At 46.1% G+C, this 20,471-nt stretch overlaps 1 protein-coding gene across 8 annotated transcripts; it reads left to right on the forward strand.

Moving 5' to 3' along the window:
- Nucleotides 1-320: 320 nt before the first annotated feature.
- On the forward strand, nt 321-15,516 carry CARD19 (caspase recruitment domain family member 19). 8 transcript variants are annotated; one of them, XM_063411896.1, is made up of 6 exons: nt 321-480; nt 5,389-5,531; nt 7,081-7,234; nt 10,573-10,632; nt 12,212-12,283; nt 12,965-15,516. In XM_063411896.1, the coding sequence occupies exons 1-6, from the start codon at nt 462-464 to the stop codon at nt 13,075-13,077; spliced, it is 561 nt and encodes a 186-aa protein (XP_063267966.1). In that variant the 5' UTR covers nt 321-461; the 3' UTR covers nt 13,078-15,516. The 8 variants fall into 8 exon arrangements, with proteins under 8 accessions (XP_063267966.1, XP_063267964.1, XP_063267967.1 ...); XM_063411894.1 differs by lacking the exon at nt 321-480 and adding an exon at nt 2,759-2,982; XM_063411897.1 differs by lacking the exon at nt 321-480 and adding an exon at nt 2,759-2,943.
- Nucleotides 15,517-20,471: the final 4,955 nt, after the last annotated feature.

The following is a 20,471-nucleotide window of genomic DNA, read 5'->3' on the forward strand; positions in this document are numbered from 1 at the left end:
CTCTGTCCAAAGGCTCCTGGAGCTGTGGCAGACTCGGGACCGTGCCCATTCCCTGGGGAGCCTGGGCAGTGCCAGCACCCTCTGAGGGAAAATTATTTCATCCAAGTCAGTTCTGTTCCCATTTCACAGTTTGGCTCAACTAGTTGGGAATAAAGACCTGGGAATTTGCAGCACAGCTTCTGCTTTTGTGGTTGGGGGTCAAAGAACTTTTTTCTTCATCTCCTTCTAACCAACAAAGTAATCGTACCAAAAATCACCAGCAAGTTGCTGCGGATGGGCTGGGAGGAGCAGCCGCCCATCTCTCCGGCGGGGCTGTGCCGGCTGTCACGGCCGGACTCGCTCCCGCCCTGTTTGCTTTCGCTTCTCCAAGCTGCCCGTGACCTCTGCTTATCCCGGCAAGGAGGATTGCCCGGCGCGGGACGTGTGCCGGGCACGGCACACACCCACACTGAAACCCATGGATGATGCTCTACAGAAGCTGTAAGTGCACATTTGTAACGAGGAACGTGGGCAAAACAAAGGTCTGAAAGGTGCAAATCTGTGGGAACAGGAATTCAGAGCCACAGGGGCTGTGGCTCTGACGGGAGTGGCCAGCCTGTCATTGCCTTCACATTTTTTCTCCTTCTTAGAGCTTGTTTTCTTAAATTATCGACTACAACTTGCCGAAGGGAGCTTAGTGTGCAATCTGAGCTTTTAAGAAATAGTTTATTGTATTTTCTTAAGCACAAAGAAAGCCTGTTAGAGGAACTCCTTTGGCTATCTGGATTCAATTTGTTACTAAAGAGATTCAGTCCTCTGGCGGTGGGAAAATAACAAAGTATTGTTTTTCAACAGTTGACAGATAAAACACTACATGATGATGTTGCCAGGACAAGGGTGGCATTTAGTAAGTCGAATAATTCACTCAAATAAACAAATCGGTCGGTTTAGCGGCGGGGGAGGACAGTACTGGCTTTTGAGATTAGCTAAGCAGGAAATCAGTCTGCTGGGAAAGAAAACATTGTTTTGCAGGTCACTTCGCGTGGCCACTAAATGTGGAGGAAGGACTCTGAAACGAAGCCGAGTTTTGGCAAGGCTGTGTCGGGGAGCGGGGCTCGCAGCGCGCCGCTCGCCCCCGAGCGGGTTGAGGGGCGCGTTCCTCGCCTCGGTGCTGGCGTCCTTCCCCGGCTGCGTGCTGTGACTGTCACGGGACGGGACTGCCACCACGGGAGGGCGCTCCGGGCCAGCCCCCCCCGTGCGTCCCTCCCTCGGCGTGCGGCCCCGCAAGGACCGGTCCGCACGGCGGGCGTGACAGCCACCCTGCTGCAGGGGTCTGGCGTGCCGCCGGCATGAGGAGGAGATATGTTTAACCTCTGCTTCTCGTGTATTTATCTGAGTCTGCGGGACAAAAATATCTCCAGGCAGTGTGGCACTGTGCATCGCAGCATTCCCGAGGGATTGATTTTCGCTTCCACTTCACTCACTGTGCTTGGAATCACTGTGTGCTGAAAAACATTTAGATTTATGTGAGAGATTTCAGTCCATCTGAAATCTTAGTCACACTAAGGTGACCAGAGTTTCTGTTTAGTGGTTTAGATTCCAGTGGTTTCAAAAGTCTAAAAAAGTTCTAAAAGTTCTAAAAGTTCTAAAAGTTTTACATTTAAATTTTCTAAAATTTCTATAAGTTTCCAGGGAAATATTTGAACAGATCAAAAATGCAATGAATTCAAAGAGGTATAAAGGGATCACAAAAACAAACCCCCAGCATAGCATTCTCCCACTGCTTCTTAGTATTAGGCAGCTCCTCTTGCTGTAATGTTTTAATATGCATATGAAAGTGGATTGTAGCATACAAGAATGGTTTGGGTCGGAAGAGACCTTAAAGATTATCTTGTTCCAAACCCCTGCCATGGGCAGGAACATTTTCCACTGCAGCAGGTAGCTCAGCCCCATCCAAAATGGTCTTAAAAATATATGACAAAAAGAATTACAAAATTCCAAGTTACTTTTCACAAGTTCCTGTTTCTTTACTAAAATACGTTGCCAAAATCACACCAATACACGCGTGATCAAGGTCCCCATGTGCAATAATAGGAATAATTAAAATATATATTTTCACGCTGTTAGGAAGATCTGGATTCCAGAGGGTAAATAGCATAAACTCAGGACTACGTACTCTATACTCTACTGATCGTCTCAAGGATATGCACCATGAATGTCACAGCATCCTCTGAAGCATTTATCCACAGCAAGGCATATTCTCTTCCATTCCTTGCTAGGTAATTAATTGTTGATGAAATTTAATGCAAATGGCAGGTTTTACATCCACAGACTTGCTTGTACCTTTTGCTTCAGGTAGTTAAATATCCCAATCAATTAGATGCTTCACTGCAACCTTTTCTATGAGAAAAGTTGTCCCTGCTCCTTGGGCTTGAGTCACCACCTGCTCAATGTACCCTACGTGTCCAGCTGCACTTAAACACGTGTTGTGCTGCAGCACAAGGAAAAGGTAAATTCTACATGGATGCTGTGAAGATGTAGACATGGTATTTTGGAGAGTGTAATTACTTCTGGAAAAGGAAATCACGGCTACCATGCACTAATTGTTTAAAAACTCGTGGCTATGCAAGTGTAAATTCATGCTTGTGCACGGGACGGCCTGGTGAGCACAGACATTTGATAACTGTTTTATCTTGAAGCTCAAGGCGATGGAAACGCCGGTGTGGGCTCGGGGGGCCCGTCCCGGCTCCCCCGGCTCCGCTCCCCCGGCTCCCCGGGCACCGCCCTCCGTCCTCCCGCTCCGCGCTTGCCGCACCGCCCCCGGGCCCGGGAGGCGGTGCCGAGGGCCGCCCTGCCCCGCCCCGGGGCGGCCCGGCCCGGCCTGGCAGGAAGGCCGAGGCCGCAGTCCGAAGGCCGCAGCCCGCGGGCCGGGCGGGGTCGGCCGGGGCCGGGCTGCCATGGCCGGTGAGTGCGGGACGGGCAGGGGCCGGGCTGCCATGGCCGGTGAGTGCGGGACGGGCGGGGCCGGGCTGCCATGGCCGGTGAGTGCGGGACGGGCGGGGCCGGGCTGCCATGGCCGGTGAGTGCGGGACGGGCAGGGGCCGGGCTGCCATGGCCGGTGAGTGCGGGAGGGGCAGGGGCCGGGGGCCCTCGGCGGCTTGGGGAGGCGGGCCGCGGCTGTGGCGGTGTGTCCGCGCCCCGCAGCGGCCCCGCCAGCGCGGTTCGCCCACGCCGCGGCCCGGCCGTGGGTCGGGGTGAGCGGGCGGGGCACGGCCCGGTCCGGCCGCGGGGCCCCGCAGGGCCGGGCCGCTGTGACAGCGCGGGCGGGGCTGGGCTCGGGGCAGCCGGGCCGTGCGGAGCCCCAGCCTGGTGTCTCCGGTGGAGCCGGGCAGTGCCACGTTTCACACCCGGGCACACCGGCTGCGTGTTGTGTGGCAGCGAAATCTGCCCTTCACCGCCGGCCTCCGTGCAGCTCGCTGGGACTGTGCCTGTGCACCTGCGGAGCACACGGGTTATCCCGGTGACTCGGGGGGCCCCTTGCTTTAGCCATCGTAGGGAGCTTGGAGGACTGGGACTATGTGTAACCTAATGCCGCACTCTAGTGTCAAATGCTTTTTAGTGTTTTGCTCACTGCAGTTTTGCTACGTTTTCTTCTTCTCTTTTTAAAAATATTTCCAGTAAAAATGATTTACTGAAGTCTACAATTCCCTGAGAGGTGGATGTAGCCAGGTGGGTGTCAGAGGAAGTTTAGATTGGATATTAAGGAAGATTTGTGAAAGGGTTGCCCAGACCTGATACAGGCTGCCCAGGTGTTTCTATGCAGCCAGTCTCCTTCTTAAATCCTTGGCATCCCTTTCTTGGGCTCTTGAAAGGGAGAAACCAAAACTAAGTTAATATAAAGCTAACATTTGATTGAGAGAGACTTTTTTCTCTCTTTCCTGAGATGTTTCTGAAAGGAGTTCTCATGTACATGTACAAATGGTTTGATCATCAGATCCAAACCTTCCAGGTTTTGGTTGCAAACTTCCTGTATCGTTTATGAAAATCACCCAGAAGTTTTGCAGGAAGTGGCAGCTCGTGTTTGCACTGCACAGCAGACACCACTGAGGTTTCTGGAACGGATGTTTGCAAGTTCTGTGTTTTACAGAGAATGTTGAAGAGCTGCATTGGGTTTTTTGTGTCTGTTGTATTTAAATATATCTCCTTAATGATCTTTGATAAACTTAAGAAGGCTTTTAAGGGGAAAACAAACCAAAAATGAGACCATAATAAAGACACAGTGGTATCAGAGACAGTGTCCAGAGTCCTTATGTATATATTAGTGGCATTATTAATTGGGAATGTGTAGCTACCTGACTAAAGGTGTTTGGCAGCATATATATGCTCCCAGGTGTGGATGAGAGTGCTGGCATGTTGCAGTGTGGCAAGGAAGAGCTCGTCTCAGCCTACAAATTTGAAATGCAGCTGTATTTATTAATTTACTGTGATAAATATGAAGTGGCAGTCCAGCTCCGTAGGGCCCTGCGGCTTTATCCAGGAGGGCAGTGAAAATAGACCATGAAGAAATTTATGCAGGGGATTGTGACAAACAAAATCCTGTTTGATGTGCCTTGTACAGAAAGCAATATGAGTTTTTTTATGCTAAGAATAGTTAAGCAGAAACAAAATTACAAAGGACTTTTTGGCAACCAGTATAATGTGAAAGTTGTGTTTTGTGTTGTGCCAGTGGCTAGTGACAGCTTTCAGGGACCACACACCTCACACAGGCATATGGAACAGGAGTGCAAAGGTTTGTCCAACATCCTGGCATGTCCCTGCCTCGGTTAGGAATTGTGTCTGGCAAACTCCCTGTGAACACTCTGCTAACAGATCAGGCAGAACTTAAGAAAGGGTGTCCCTGATGCTTTTTCTGCAGGTGCCCTAGTGGACAGTCTGGCACCTTATGGTCACGTACGTTTAGTTTTTTAGGAGCCCTGTTATGTCCAAGAGCAGAATCAGAGTATCCCATTGGATGGGAGAAGCATCTTGCAGGTGCCTTAAATGTCATCATCTGACTTTGTATGGGATAGAGAATTTGTCTTCAGTGATTCATTAAATTTAGGGCTGTATTTGATTACATATCCATCAGAGCTTGACTTCTAAATGATTTAGGGCCTTCTCCCTTTGGAAAGAGAGAGGCAGTGGGAGTGACCAGCCAGAAGATCGGATTTGTACAATTTCAACTGAATGGGTCTTTCAAAGCACGTGGCAGTGTTGTATTTCCCTAACAGATAGTTCAGCTTTCTAATATTAGGTGGTGGTGATAATATTATTTTAGCTATTTAATCACTGGGAAAATGAAATCTGTGGAATTTAAAAATGGCTTATTAATTACCTGGTGTGCTTTGTTCTGTGTTATTTTATCTCTAGATCAGTCGTATTGCCATCGGCTGCAGCATGACATGTATTTCCTTACGAGCACCAGCCGTCTGAATGAGCAAGTGGTCGATAAAATTGTTCTTCAGCTTAACAGAGTCTATCCCCAAATTCTTACCAATGAAGAAGCAGAAAAGGTAATTTGAGGAGTTTTTCTGTTCTCTGACTGTTGCGTTGCTTTTGCAGGTCACTAGTCCAGTTGCCCTCTTCCCAACACAACTCTTGGTTCCACATGCAGCCAGTCCACCTCACCTCCTGCTAATAATTTTAATTACCAATTAATATTTTTAAGAATTAGTAGGGAAGTGGGGGGGTGTTAGTCCCACTGGTAGGAGTGAAGCTGTGGGAAGTGGATGGAGTTAATTATTATCTTGGAGTGGTGCCACCACGTATGGAGGAAGGCCACTCTCCCTGATGTGAAGCTTTCAAAAATGGGTAGCTCTTTTTAGGGAGAAAAAGCTTCTAATCTTGTATGGAGACAAAATTAAAGTCACCTAAGAGCTTCCACAATCCTACTTATAATAGTTTGTACTTGCCCTCTGCTGGTTTCATGTCTGCACAGGGTTTTGGTGTATCAGTATTTTAACATTGGGAAAAAGAGGTCCAATTCTGCCATAATCAAGCTCCATGGGGCCTATTAGTGTTTTGTGGTGTAGAACAGAGCTAGATCACATTTACTGAGCCTGTCTTGCCACTTCACTCAAGAGCTTCCAAATACATCCATTAAGAATCTGAAACATGATTTGTGACTTCTGCACTTAGGCAGAAATGAACTGCTTTTTTATGGGTGCAGGCAAGTTTGTGTCAGCTCTACTGAGTGTTTAGGAAGCTTATAACCTCAGCTGTATCTAGTAGACCCTGTGGGAATTTTGTTAGAATAAGGAGTGTTGTGTAAGTTCCCGTCCCCCTCGAGCAGCAATTGTTCCTGACTCAGTATGCTCCAAAGGTTATCCACTGTGCTGCTATGAAATATGATGCTTTGCTGAGAATGGCTTTGGATTTTTCCCAATTAAACTGAAATTAGTTTGATGTGTAAGGCTAGGGATGCATTTTCCTTCTCTTTGTAAGGTCTCTTAATACTCATCACATTTAGCACTACAGGAAAAATGTATTTTCCTCTGAAGCTATTTGCCAAACTGAGTAATGGGAATTTGTGCCTGTTGAAGTGGGTACACAGCAGTTAATTGTGCTGCAAACAATAAAAAACAATGAAATACAAAATCTTGGGATAATGAACACTCAAGTATTGGGACTAGGATAAGCAGTATAAAGTGCCTTTTCAGGGATCATTACTGGGCAGCTAAGGGCAAACTTGAAAAAGCATCAAACTTTATTTCAAATTATAAGATTTGCTGAAATATTATATCTACAGCTGTCAGAATTAAACTGTAGAACAGCAAGTACTGTGTCAGCTGAGATGCAGGGGAGACATGAAATGCAGAGTGTCTTTCACCTGATTGGGACAGAAAAAAGCAGAAGGAGAGGCAGAGGGAATATGATCTCCATCAGACAGTGCTGACCACATGGAGCTCATTGCTGTGCAGTGCATGTATATCCCTTTTTGACCCATTCTTTTAGTATCAAAGAAGCCCTATAACTTTGTTCACTGGCATAGTATTGTAAAATTGAACTTTTAATCTCTCTTCTGTTTTAATCTCTTTTCTGATGAGTGCTTTTCTCTTACAGTTCAGGAACCCAAAGGCATCACTCCATACCAGACTCTCAGATCTGTTGAAACACCTCCAAAAGAAAGGAGACAGACACTGTCAGGAGTTTTACAGGGCTCTGCAGATCAATGCTGAACAGCTGTTTAATGACCTGCCAAGCAGGAAAATCTTGAGTAAGTTGACTTGTAAGTTGGTTGAGTTGTGGATTTCCTCACCAGTGTATTACAAAACCTCATTTCAGATGCAGTGTGGGTCATTTAAACAACCCCAACAGGTTATGAATAATATAAATAAACAAGTTACTTAAATAATTTTTGGGATATAACTTAATTCCTTCTGACTTGAGTTTTCCAAAAGCTGTAAGAGAATTTTGTAATGTAAAATTGTAATTACCTTCATTTTGTCTTTCATTTTGAAAGAGGCAATTTGTATCTACCCAGCACAAACTGGTGGAAGACCATTTTCTTGCCTGCACAGGGAGGCTGCAGTTACCCCTCATCTATACCTGAACCCCTGTGAACTGGGGAAGTCTGGGCCCATCCTGCCTCAGAATCTCAGATGAGCCCCAATCCCAACTGACTGAGCCTAGCAGCAGCTTGGAGGCAATGTTTTGATCTAATGTTCACCTTGCAGAAGTCGTGCACTTTGGGGAACAGGCTCTTCAATCAAACTGGCTTGGATCTATCAATTTTACTTGGGTAGAGCTCAAGAAATAGTTTTTTTTCTGCCAGGCTGACGAGCAGTTAGCAGACAGCCTTTATGAATTAGGAGCAGTTTGAGAAGTCTTGCTGTAGTCACTAAGAATAAAATTTCATGCCTGTTTTGATGTTTAAGAGTTGAAGCTTTTTTTAATATTCAATAGCACATTCTACAAGCCATTTTTGAGAATGTATCTTTACAATACTTGGATAGGGTCTGTGGGATGTTTTCACTTTTAACTAGAGCAAAAATGTGCTCATTCTTGGACATGATCTACGTGGTGACTCTGAGCTTTCCTCAGGTAGCCATGAGTAGGCAGGGTTAGGGTTTATCATGGTCAGACTCTGCATAGCAAATACCTGTGCTAGAAGAGCTTCATGCTAAACGTACAGCTCCTTGTGGCACCCAAAAACTGTTTTGCTGCTGCTGCAAACTGCTGACTTCAGTAACCATCAAAAGTCATTAAATGTCTGTTGTCTTGGTACACTCTTTCATGTTACCATCCTCGGAGAGATGAGGATTATTTAAAGAACTGAGTTAAAACATTATTGTTTGCCGAGGTTTGGCAGTTTCTTTCTGTTAACCTAAGAAATAAATATTGAGATGATTGTGTTAATATGCTTGCTGCTTCTTAAGAGTTCTGTAATTAAAACAAATGTCTGCATTTTGGAGTGAATGGTCAAGAAACATCTGTGCAGCTTTTTAAACTAAAACCACAAACCCTTTTATGCTTCAGGAAAAGCTTCTTTATCAATATGAGGAGTAACTTCTCATTCTTCTCATTCAAGTGAACTTGGACATTTTATTAAAGGCATTATCCTTCAGATGTCCAACACCACAATTTGTGACTCGAATGTTACCCCTTGGAAGGGCTCAAGGAGCGTTCATGGCCAGGAGCTGTGGGGTCCTGAGCACCTGGTCAGTGGAGGGTGTCCCTGCCCACGGCAGGAGGTGGAACTAGATGGTCTTCAGGGTCCCTTCCGATTCAAACCATGCTATCATTCTGTAAGGCTCTTAGCAGTAGTTGTTAAATTTAGCAAAAGCATTTACAGAATTGCCACTAGAATTTGTAAAGGTGAAGAAAAAGGAGAATCCCTAACATGGGGATTTTCTTCTAAATGCAGGCTGAGCTGAAGCAAGCAGCATTACAAGCAGCTGGAGAAATTATTGATGAGGACATAGATGAACCATGGCCAGGATGGAATTCTTTAATAGATTACATGCAGCTATACACAGGACAGATTCCTCAACAGAGGAAAGCCTTTCAAATATTTATTTTTCATTTTTAAGACAGCTTTAAAACTTGTGCTAGAACAAAATTTCTTTGCCTGAAGTGTAAATTGCTAGTGAAGTGTCGGGTAATGTCGAACATTCCCACTAGAGGGGGGTAATGCACACGATGTGGGCAGCCTCCGAGCTGGAGCGAACGGGAGTTTCCAAGGCACTCAAAAATGTTTTTATTTCTCTCCGTGCTGTCATAGACTAAAAGGATAAAGGCTCGGATCAGCCCCACGCAGCGCTAGAAGTGGCAGAGATTTGTCTGTGCTCTGTGTGCGGTGTGAGGATTCCCTGGCTGGAATTCCTGGGGAGACGTCAGCCCCTCAGAGGGGCAGGCTGGGTGAGGCTGCCGGGGCACACCGTGCCCACGGAGCTTTGAGCCATCCTCGCTGCTCCGGTGGCTCTCAGGCGTCACAGCAGAGGGCTCCGGGCGCTTCTGTCCGCTCCAGGGCCCTGCCCTGTCCCCCCACGGGGAGGGACCTCCTTAGCAGGGGACGTGGATGTTCCCCTGTCGCTGCCTGCGTGGCCAGGGCAGTTTTCAAGGCCCCTCTCCTAGATCCCGGTGTGGTGTAAGAGAAGGAGAGCAGCTGAAACCGATCAGTCTTGAATTCTTCCCTATTCACAGCCACATTCGGAGCTCTTACTTTTTTTCCTTTCCTTTTTTAACTCTCCTAATCCTTTGACAGTTGGATTTGGTGATCGTAGAGGTCTTTCCCAACCTTTATGATTCTGTGAGTCTACAGAAAAGGTTTGGCTAACACAGCGTTGCAGATTGGTGATGTGTTATGGAAAGTCACTCCTCTGCCGTGCCTGGTGACAGCTGTGCATGCCCCTTCTGCAGACAGCGTGATCTCCACATCAAAGGCAGCTCTGAAAGGGGTTTTCTGCCCAGACTGGAAACTGCTGAACACCGTGTCTAAGGCCAACCTCCTTTTCTACTAGAATTTGCAGAAAGATGGAGGCCAAAATTCCTTGTGCCAAATGTTAACATGTAGAACCTACAGAATTTTAAAAAAGCTGGGCATGTCTTCAGCTGAGACCTGCATTTAGTAAATAATCTGCACCAAGTTTTATTATATGCTTTACCTGCTAAATACATCAATGCCCAGATATTTGCTCAAGAACAAAGAATGGTGATACATTAAATTATAGAGATGTTTTCAGATTAGTGCATCTATTAACAAAGAGTTTGAATGTGTTACAATGAAAATACAAGTTGCTGGTATTGTGAAGGATTATCTCCTGCTTTCCTAACTTGGGAAACAAGTGTAGTGTTCTTTATGTGGTCAGTGCTTAAGCAGATCAGAGGTGGGGCTGCAGCTATCTGTAGTTGCATTCAGATGACTCTGTGCCTGTGTCTTTTGGTCAGTCCAGCTTTAACTCTAGCAATCATTTACCACTGGAGGGGTTAATACTTAATGTCAGTATTGGATATTTTTCTGAAATATGTTGTTTTGTACCATTTTGCACGTGCTGATTATGTTTGTTTGCTTGAGCTGAGTACTAACTTTTCATGTGTTGCTTTTATTTCTAGAAACCTCAGATCCCACAGAGATAGACACTGACAAGGAGCAATATATGCTAAATGACAGGGGTAAATAAATCATACAGTGTCACCGGATGGAATGGCTTTGCAGATTATGATGCAATTTATTATATCATGTAATTTGCACTTCATGTAACAACTACTTTGGCTTACGATGTCTTTACTGTCACAAGTTAAGTAGAATTAGTGGAGGAAAATATACTGAGCTACTGTCAGGGAAACCAGTGCCAGGAAGTTGAAGAGACTGTAGAGTTTAATCAATATTTACAATGGTATTACTTACACTATTACTGCTAAACTCGTAATTTCCTGTGATTTCTTCAATGCCTGAACAGTAAGGTCTATTCATTTTGCATAAGGCCATCAATAACTTTTTGATCTGACTTTCAATTTTTTTTCAAAATTTTTTAAGCTCTCAATTTAACTACAAATTATTTGAAAGCAGTGACAGAAAGGAAGGAAAAGGTTAAGTATATTTTCCTTAGGAAAACATATTATTTATTTTCACCTTCCTCTGTTCAGTGTCAGATTACAGAGGGCAGATAGTTTTTTCACAGTAGGATATTTTGAAAGGGAAGATCTGAAATAATGATGAAGAAATCACACAATTTATAATGAATTGTTGTATCATTTAAGTTCAGTATTTTATTTGGAGATTTAGATACAATAATGAGAGATTCAGAACACCTTCTATGAATTATGCTTTTATTGCAGTTTCATGAAAGAAAACTGAAACAAGTAGCAAAAACACTGTTTAACTTGATGTATGTTTTTGTCTGTGGTGGTGGTGTTTCTCTGAATATTGAACCAAATTGCTGTTCAGACTTCCCACATTGCTGTTGCTGTCTTCAGCATAACAGTACAGGATGAAAAGAGAAAGTGCTTGAAAATAAGAAAATGAAGTAATTTTTTTATTATTATTATTTTTTTATTTTATTTTATTTTTTCTTACTACTTTTTGTTTTCTAAGCTGGCCTCAAACTAGAGCTTGTTTGGCCACTAGCCACTCTCCTTGGGAGGTTACAGGCCAAGGAGCAACCAAATCCTTGCTCCTATGTTGTTTCTCCAATGTCCTTCTCCATGCAGTCAGCTCCAAGAGTTTGTTGATGCACTACATTTGTCCTTAAATTGATAGTTGTAGCTTAATTGTATCTACAAATAGAGGTGTAATTTAATTGTATCTCTGTTTCTAGTGAGATAGTAACTACAAATAGAGTATTAGGTAATAAAGAAGCGGATATAAATCTTTATGCTGTTTTGTCAGGGCGTAGTCATGAATTAGAAAGGTTTTATTGAACATCAATACTGACCATCACCATTAAACTGTGTGTAATTCCAGGCAGGCAGTTTCCAGGAGATTTGGTTGGGAAACTTTTCCTTAAATGCCATAGGCTGTAGCTAGATGAGCAGAGGGGAACAGGGAATGGTGGCAAAGCAACTGTAGTAAAAATTAATTGCAGTCTAGTGAATGTGCTTCACAGCACATTAGCTACAGAACATGCAGAATTGTGGATATGTTAGCTTCATTTGAATGTGCTCAGTTATGCATAGATAGCAGTTGGTGGTTATGAGCTGAGCTCCTGCTGCCCTGCCGTGTCTCAGCGTGTCTCCTTGCCGTTGTCTGCAGGCCCAGTGTTCTTCCTGGCGTGTTTCAGCGTGGCTGCAGGCCTGGCCCTGTGCTGGTACTGCTGTAACTCAGGTGAGCTGCTCAGGGCCTGCTCCTGCCTGCCCTCCCCAGCAGGGATGAGCGAGCTGGGCCCCTCCTCTGACAGGGTGGGCCAAGGTGTCCTCCTTCATTAATGAGCTCCCCATACAAATTGCACAGCAGACATGCAGAGGTGTAAATAATGGATATTTTGCCTACAGAGGATGCCACAGACAGGGGCTCTTTTTAAAGACAGTAGTCATGTGAGCTCCTGTTGCTATAGAAATGGGTCATGATTCTCAGCAGCCACGAGACAGACCCAAAACCTTCTGGCTCCCACACCCCTTGGGAGCTGGTGGAAGCCTGGCCAGTGCCAGGGCTGGGGGATGCTGGCTGGATTTGCTGCAGCTGCAGCTGTCCCCATGCTGCTGGCTCTGGGTGTTGGCTGTACCTGCCACCCAACTGTCACCTGCTCCACACCATCCACGGCTGTGCTCAGGTGTGAAGCTCCCTTCCCTCACTGTCCAATCTCCTCTTCCTGTCTGAACTTGCAGCAATGAATCTGAACAGATTCCGTGTTTGCCTGTCTTGGCAGTTGATTTCTACAAATTGAAGGAAATGGGCTTTCCTCTAGAGTTATTTTCAATTGGTTATTTTTTACAGATGCTGCTTCCTAGCTAAAATGAAATTTAACTGTGTTCACTTTCTCTTTATCCTCTCATCATTCCGTTTTAGAAACGCAAGTCACAGGAAGAGCCAGGAGAGTCTTGGGCTTTTCTCCTATTATCATAGGAAGACACGTTAGAAATATTTGTTTGTTGTATTTGGAAGACATATCAAGAAATTAAGGACGAGCTCTTTGCTTGTCTGTACAGTACACCGGCCAAAGGAAGCCAACAGTGCATAAAAATGTCCTGTACTCATACCAAAGATTTTATTAACTAGCTTCATCAATAACTGCCTTGCCTCCAGATGTATTCAGAATTTCAGCTATAAATGTCCTTCTTTATGGGAATGGACTGTTTATTTTTGTAAATGCTTAAAGTATTTATCGTTTGTATAAAATATTTTTATTACAAGCTTTAAAATGATCTCTTAAGTGAGCATGGGTCTGAAGCCATGTTTGCATATGTGTTTTCTATACTGGAATGAAGGATCACAACTGTTTGAAGAACTCTGGCCTGTCTTCTGTGAGAATTAATTTAAGAAACGAACTTAAACACATGCACTCAAAGCCTTACTAAGAAATGGATCTCCATCTCAGAACTGTCTGTTTTGTCTAGATCCTTTATAGTCACTGCCTGAGCTCAGGTGGGCACTGGCACCTGTGAAAAGTTTATGGGGGCCAGTTCCCTTTATGTGTGCCTTGTATTCACTGTGTCTTCTGCTTCCGTGTTGGTGCCTCATCCCAGCCTTCCTTGTTCCCGGGCACACTCAGCTGCTGGCCCTGGTTTGGATGCCCTGGAGCTGGTGCAGGCTGGTTCCCAGCCCATGGGGTCTTCCAGCGAGTGGAATGTCTGACCTGAAGCATTTCAGACTACCAAGAAAATGTTCCAGATTAATTTAGCTTTCCCTTTCCCAGTGAAGTGAAGGGAGGCTCTGCAGAGAGACCTGGACAATCACCATCCCAGTGAAGTTCAACAAGGGAAAGTGCTGGATTCTGCACTTGGGATGGGGCAACCCTGGGTGTGCAGACAGGCTGGGGAATGAGATGCTGGAGAGCAGCACTGTGCAAAGGGACCTGGGAATCCTGGTGGATGGAAATTGGGTAGGAGTCAGCAGTGCCCTGGCAGCCAGGGGGGACATCCCTCTCCTGGGGGGCACTGGGCCCAGCATGGCTAGTCGGGCCAGGGATGGGATTGTCCCACTCTGCTCTGCACTGGGGCAGCATCAGCTCGAGTGCTGGGGGCACTTTGGGCTGCACAGTGTCAGAAGGATATTAAACTGCTAGAGAGCTTCCAAAGGACACTTCCAGGGATGGGGCAGCAACAGATTCTCTGGGCAACCTGTGCCAGGACTGGGGGAAGAATTCTTTCCTGGTACGGTACAGGAAAGTTTACTGTGGCTAGGGCTGTATTTCCTTGCGTCCTGAGGTTGCTTGAGATGAGGATGTCTCTCAGGGAAAAAAAAATGATCCAGAATGAGCTATGCCAAGGGTTAGAGCTGGAGGGAGAAAGAAAAAGTGAGTCTTGGTTCATTCTAGTGATAAAGGACCTAACAGCAAAGAATAGAAAATAATCTGTTCCTTCATTAATGCCAGTTACTGATTTGAACAGTGAACGTCAGGTTGCCTGTAAAATTGGCATGTGCATAGGAGACAGTCTTTTTCTTGGATTATTTTTCTTTCAGGGGCTTGCTTCTCTGCAAGCACATCTATGCAGCACATATGGACAGTGATAATTCCATTTTCAGCTCCTGGAGGAAGCACATGTGCACCTGCATGGGAATCATGTCCTTCTGGGCAAACAGTGTTAATGGAAATAAATTGTGCAGGGTCTTGGATGAAGCTGTTTAGCTGCAGAATTCTGGTTTCTCTGGGAAGTCAAGAATAGCTTGGCCTTCGCTGCTGAAACTGTGCTGGTATTAATTTATAAACGTGCTTCACTCTTTGTGCAGGGAAGTTGTCCTGGCTGGTTTCTAGGTGGTTCCATGGCGAGGGTGGAGGCCACCCTTGTGAACACTGTGGCTCCTGTGCTGCAGGCAGGATTGTACAGGAGCTAAGGAGGTCAGGGCCTGAGCCCTGGAAATGGTTCAGGCCGAGTGACAGGACTGTCTGTGTGCAGAGAGCTGGGAAGCAGAATGATAGATCCCACAAAGAATTTGCACAATTCCATTTAAAGCTAGACTGCTATTTAAAGGACTTGGTGAAGGATGATGTGCCTGATGAGCTGGAGTGGGAATGAAGTGATGATTCAATCTGGGATGCACTGGGCTGCTTTACAGTTGCTGGATGGAGTTTGCAGTTAAAAGTGCCTTTGCTGAGGCAAAGTTATTCCTTTTGTTTCTTTCGTTTGTTGTTATTTTTCTCATACTGTAATAAATTGAAAACACATTTGGTCAAAATGTGCTGTTGTGGATGCTTTTCCCTGCCACTGTGTATGCACGGATGCTACTCCATGTTATGCCATGCCTTGGCTGTGCTGCCAAGAATCAGTTTGCTGCACTTCACAGGGCCTGTGCCCTGTAGTAATTCCTCTGTACATCTTGAATCCTGTAGAAATTAATGTATTTCTTTTTTTAATGGGATGAAGCTGGCAATTAAATGGAAATAAAATCTGAGAGAACAATGCTGCTGTTTCTCTTGTGATTAGTGCACTGCTCCTTGCAGAAGTGCCCCTTGGTTGTTGCCCTCCCATGGCTGCTGATCGACCCCTCCTGGGCTCTGGCCTCTCATGGTTAAATTTTTCTGGTTAAATTTGCACCAGGATTTTTAACATTTTCACTGATTTCAAAATCACAGTTTTTCTACTTCGCTTGTTTAGAGATCTGGCGTTAAACAGGACTCATAGTTCAAAAACTGGGTGTCTTTGGGTTAATCCTTGATTTTTTGTCATTTTGGGAGTTACAAGGGTCACTGCCTGTGAAGCTTTGGAGGTGCACTGGTGCTTGCTGTAAAGGGACTTTGACACACAGTTCATTTTAAGTGCTACTTTGACCACCCAAAAAGGGACTTCATGTAAGGAAAAACCATGCAGACAGTTTTGTTACTGGCCTGTTCCTCTGGATAAGGGGAAACTGCTGACCTGGGTGCCTCCATGAGCAGTGATAAGAATCCCACCAAAGGAACTTGTTGCTGTAGCAGGAGAATTGTGGGATCACAGGACTGTTAAGGCTGGCAAAGGCCTCAAGATAATTAAGGCAGAATCTGGCAACACCACCGTGTTCACCACTAAACCATGTCCTGAAATGCCACATCCACGTTTTTTAAACACTTCCAGGCATGGTGACTTCACCACTGCCCTGGGCAGCCTCTGCCAAGGCTGGACAGCCTTTTCCATGAAGAAATATTTCCTAATATCAAACCTAAATCTCCACTGACACAACTTGAAACCTTAGGTGGAGTCTCTAACCCAGAGCTAGGATTGCATCTGCTGCTGCAAGACTCTCTTTGAGGACAAGAGGAGCCCTAGAGCTTGGCATTGGATTGTCTTGAAACAGGGCCTGGGTGATGGTGGGGGAGGATCTCTGGGATAACTTCATCAGGAGGAGAGATCCTTTTCATCCTGTGCCCTTCTGTGGACTGATTCCCTGATGAGTGGGACAGGACTCCCCCGTGTTCCCACTGGTTTGTGGCCCTCTGGGGAGAGCAGCAGCTGCGTTTGTGGGAGCTGTGCTTGTGCTGGTGCCTGTGCTGGGCAGTGTGCCCCAACCCTCTGCCTCAGCTGCAGCAGCCTTGTGCCAGGTGAAGGGACCAGAGCAGAGCATCAGGGACATCACCAAGGTGTGGCTATGACTGAAACAACAGCCTGATGAAACTACAAAATTATAGAATTAAGGGGTGGTAATTTTCTTTCTATCTTCATCTCACCCACTTCATAGGGCTGTTATTAGAGCCAAATAGAAAGAAATCACAGGACATGAGACAGATATGCAGCAACACTGCTCCAGTTAATTCAGTAGCATTGCTTTGGCATGAAGGAGCATTTTGGGTGAATCCTGAGCTGCCCTTTCTATTTTGGAGCACAGGCCACAACACACTGTGGTCACAAGGAAAAGCTTTCTGCCGCAGTGCTGTTGATAAATCTTTAATAACACTGTGTCTAGTAAAGCAAAAACCTTCAGACCCAGTCTGTGCTTCATGCACCCGTAACAGGTGAAGTCGGGGGCCGGCAGCCAGAGTGCCACTGCACCTGATACCTGCACAAATCACAGGCAAGACGCATTCTCACGGCGCGATTTACAGCAAATCCTCTCTTTTCCACACCAAATTATTCCATCACACTTGGGTGTTTTTAGGCCCCGGGTTCAGCTCCCCCGGGGTATCGCGGTGCCGCAGCCTGTGGGCGCTGTCCGGAGCGTGAAGAACACTGACCCACACAGGCCCACTGCGGCCCAGTTAGTGCACTTCACACAGTTTGTGAAGTTCAGTCACGCTCCCAAGTCACGTTCCCAGGATTTGAAACTCTGCAAGGGATGGAGAGGCCTGAGGGGGATACAGTCATTTCTTTCCTGAGTGATGCTCTCCCTGGCATGCCTGGTGAATCATGTTTTTTGACACAGAAAAAAAATAACTCCTGTTTCAGGATAAAGACACATAGCTGTCTCCCTCCATATCTTCCACAAGTCCAAAACAAATCTGAAACATAAGGCCTTCCCAACAGTTTAGATTATTTTCATCCTTCATGCCAGAAATCTGTGGTAATGTCAGGTGGTAATGAAACCGATCTATTCTCAAGTATTTTTAGCACCAGTGAAAATGTTTTGCAATATTTCAGTTGTTCTGGTGTGGTGCTTCCTAGCATGGCATCATATTTACCACTCACCTCCCAACTAGTTGAAACTTGTACCATTAAAAAGGGGGTGGGGTGATTTCCAGGCTGGAAGACTGGGAAAAAGAGGAGTGAAAAACCTCAGGAAGAAGACTGAACAAAAAAGGAACCTGAATTTTTGCCATCTCCATTTCTGACAAAGCCTGACTTGCCTGATGAAGAGCCATTGATAAGTCTCTTTTCTTGGCTGGGAGCTGTGGCACTCCTCTTGGGAAGGCAGCCAGGTCAGTAAATAGTGCTCTTTACGAGAACCCAAGGGGGTAAAATGAACCATGAAAACAGACTGTGGAGGAAAACTGAATTCAAAATAACACTTGGCATCCAATAGGAAGGCAGGTAATGTTTTGTCACCACCCTGCTAAGAAACTGGATAATCTTTGGTTAGATATTCTTTTGAAAAGATTGTATTCTGTGTTTGACAACCTACCCTGCAATGACACGTCTGGGACCCTGCCACTGGCACAGCCATAGACTAAGAACATCAGGAGAGAGGATGAGTGGGAGCATTTACAGACAGAGCCAGTCAAAGGTTGGACTCAAGGATCTCTGATATCTCTCCAGTCCTAAATGATTCAGTGATTCTGTGACTTTGATTTCATACAGTGAAAATAATTCAATCTGTGTGAAAATAAGAAATTCCTGCCAACAGCTGCAGCCTTTATATACCACATTTTTTCCTGTCAATCTCTTTGCTGTGGATGTACTTCCAACAAAATGTGTTTGCTTCCTGACATGCCCAATGTCTGCTGTCAATCAGCTCAAGTTGTTGGGTCAGCTCTACCCGTGCTTCTGCCTCCTCTGCCCTCCCACTGCTGCAGGACGTGTTCAAATATCAGGATGGGAATAATTAATATGGGGAGGGGGTGAAACTCCGGGTACAGCAGACACATCACCCTGCAGCACCTGGATGCAACCCAGCCTCTGGTGGAAACTGCTCTAAGGCCTGCTGTGGCCATGCTGTTATTTATCTGTTCCAGGAGTGCTTTCTCTCATTTATTTCAGTTTACTTCTTTCTCCTGGGATGTCTCGGCTTCTGTCTCAGGTTTGGCTTTGTTGACCACCTGTGAATACTGGAGGGCTCTGGCAGGACCTCTGCATGCTCTGGGTGGTGGTGCCTTCCCAGCCCCTTTTCAGGCTGCACCATGATCTGAGAAATGCACGGGACTCTGCTCCTCTTGAGCCTACCCGAAACGCCGTCTGCTCCAGGAACTGGTGCTGTCCAATTCCTCCCAATGTGCAACCTGAGCCTCCCCCGGCGCAGCCTGAGCCGTTCCCTCTCCCCCTGTCCCTGTTCCCTGTTCCCAGAGCCTGACTCCCCCGGCTGTCCCCTCCTGTCAGGAGCTGTGCAGAGCCAGAAGCTCCCCTCTGAGCCTCCTTTTCTCCGGCCTGAGCCCCTTTCCAGCTCTCTCAGCCCCATCCCCAGCTCCACTGCCTTCTCTGGACACACTCAGACCCTCAAGCTCTTTCTTGTTGTGAGGGGCTCAAAAGTGACCCTAGGATTGGAGGTGGGGCCTCAGCAGTGCCAGCACAGGGCATGGGCACTGCCCTGGTCCTGCTGCCACCCCAGGGCTGGAACAGGCCAAGGTGCCCTGGCCCTTCTTGCCCACCTGGGCTCCTGTTCAGCTGCTGCCACCAGCACCCCCAGGACCTTTCCTGCCGGGCCCTTTGCAGCCCCTCTGGCTCAGCCTGGAGCTGCAGGGGCTGTTGTGACCCAAGGACAGGACCTGGAGCTTGGCCTTGTTCAACCTCAGACCACTGGCCTCGGATCCAGCCTCTCCAGATAAACCTAGGGAGCCTTCCTGCCCGAGAGCAGATCAATACTCCCAGGAACCTCACTGTCACCTGCAGACTCACCGAGGGTAAAGAATGTTAATTAAAACACTCGAATGGCAGGTGAGGGGATACTCAAGATGGTGTTTTGTCCTTCAGCCTATTTTATGTAAGACTCAGCATCAGAATAAGCTCAGCAGTGACCTGGTTTAGAAGACAAATACTTAAGAGTCAGTTCCAGTAAATCTGGTTGTTGTCACCTGCTTCAGTAAGTAGAGCTATGCTGAGAATCCCAGCCCAGGCTGTTCTGGCTGCTGAAGGGACTTAATTGGAAGGACCATGAGCAGTGCTCACCCTGCCCAGAGCTTATGAAACAGGAGCAAACGGCTGACCTGGCACGAACTGCTCCCCACACAGCCTGGAAAATTCATCTCGCTTCATTATTGATGACCTCTTTTTAAAAGAGATATTTGCCTCCAACCAAGAACTCTGAAAAAGCACAGCAAACCCAAGAACGAGTCCAAGAATGAGTCAAACCTATGTATTTGTTTGCTGCCCCTCAGAGACACTTGCCAGGATTTCAATGCCGCACCTGACTTGAAAGAATAATAATCCTGTGATTAAATTATTTATACTTGAAACCAACTTGCAGATGCTTATGTCTGCTAAAAAATACATGAACTCTGAAGGCTTCAGAGACTTAAAATATAGATTTCATGTCTGAGAACGTTTTGCAAATCTTACTTAATCACAATAAAAGACATGGGAAGCAGCCTCAGAGATGTGACAGCCACGAGTGGGCATGAAGAGTCCTAGAGCAGTTGGTGGTTTGTAAAAATCAAGAGAGGAAGCTGACCTGCGTGCCTCATTCAGAACTTGTTCTGAGTTACGTTTAAATTAGTACAGCACACACAATTAAACCACTGCCTGCTGGATACTGGTCAAATACATGTTACACTGGAAATGAGGCAACAAAAGACAAA

Source organism: Prinia subflava, chromosome 14 (genome assembly GCF_021018805.1).
Source record: "Prinia subflava isolate CZ2003 ecotype Zambia chromosome 14, Cam_Psub_1.2, whole genome shotgun sequence".
NCBI classification, from domain to species: Eukaryota; Metazoa; Chordata; class Aves; order Passeriformes; family Cisticolidae; genus Prinia; species Prinia subflava.

Bases quoted from the DNA above. Each gene is read 5' to 3' on its own strand.
- CARD19 (XM_063411894.1), top strand. From the start codon at position 2,937: ATGGCCGGTGAGTGCGGGACGGGCAGGGGCCGGGCTGCCATGGCCG. The intron at 5,532-7,080 runs GTAATTTGAGGA...TTTCTCTTACAG, and splicing joins CCAATGAAGAAGCAGAAAAG to TTCAGGAACCCAAAGGCATC. The intron at 10,633-12,211 runs GTAAATAAATCA...CGTTGTCTGCAG, and splicing joins ATATATGCTAAATGACAGGG to GCCCAGTGTTCTTCCTGGCG.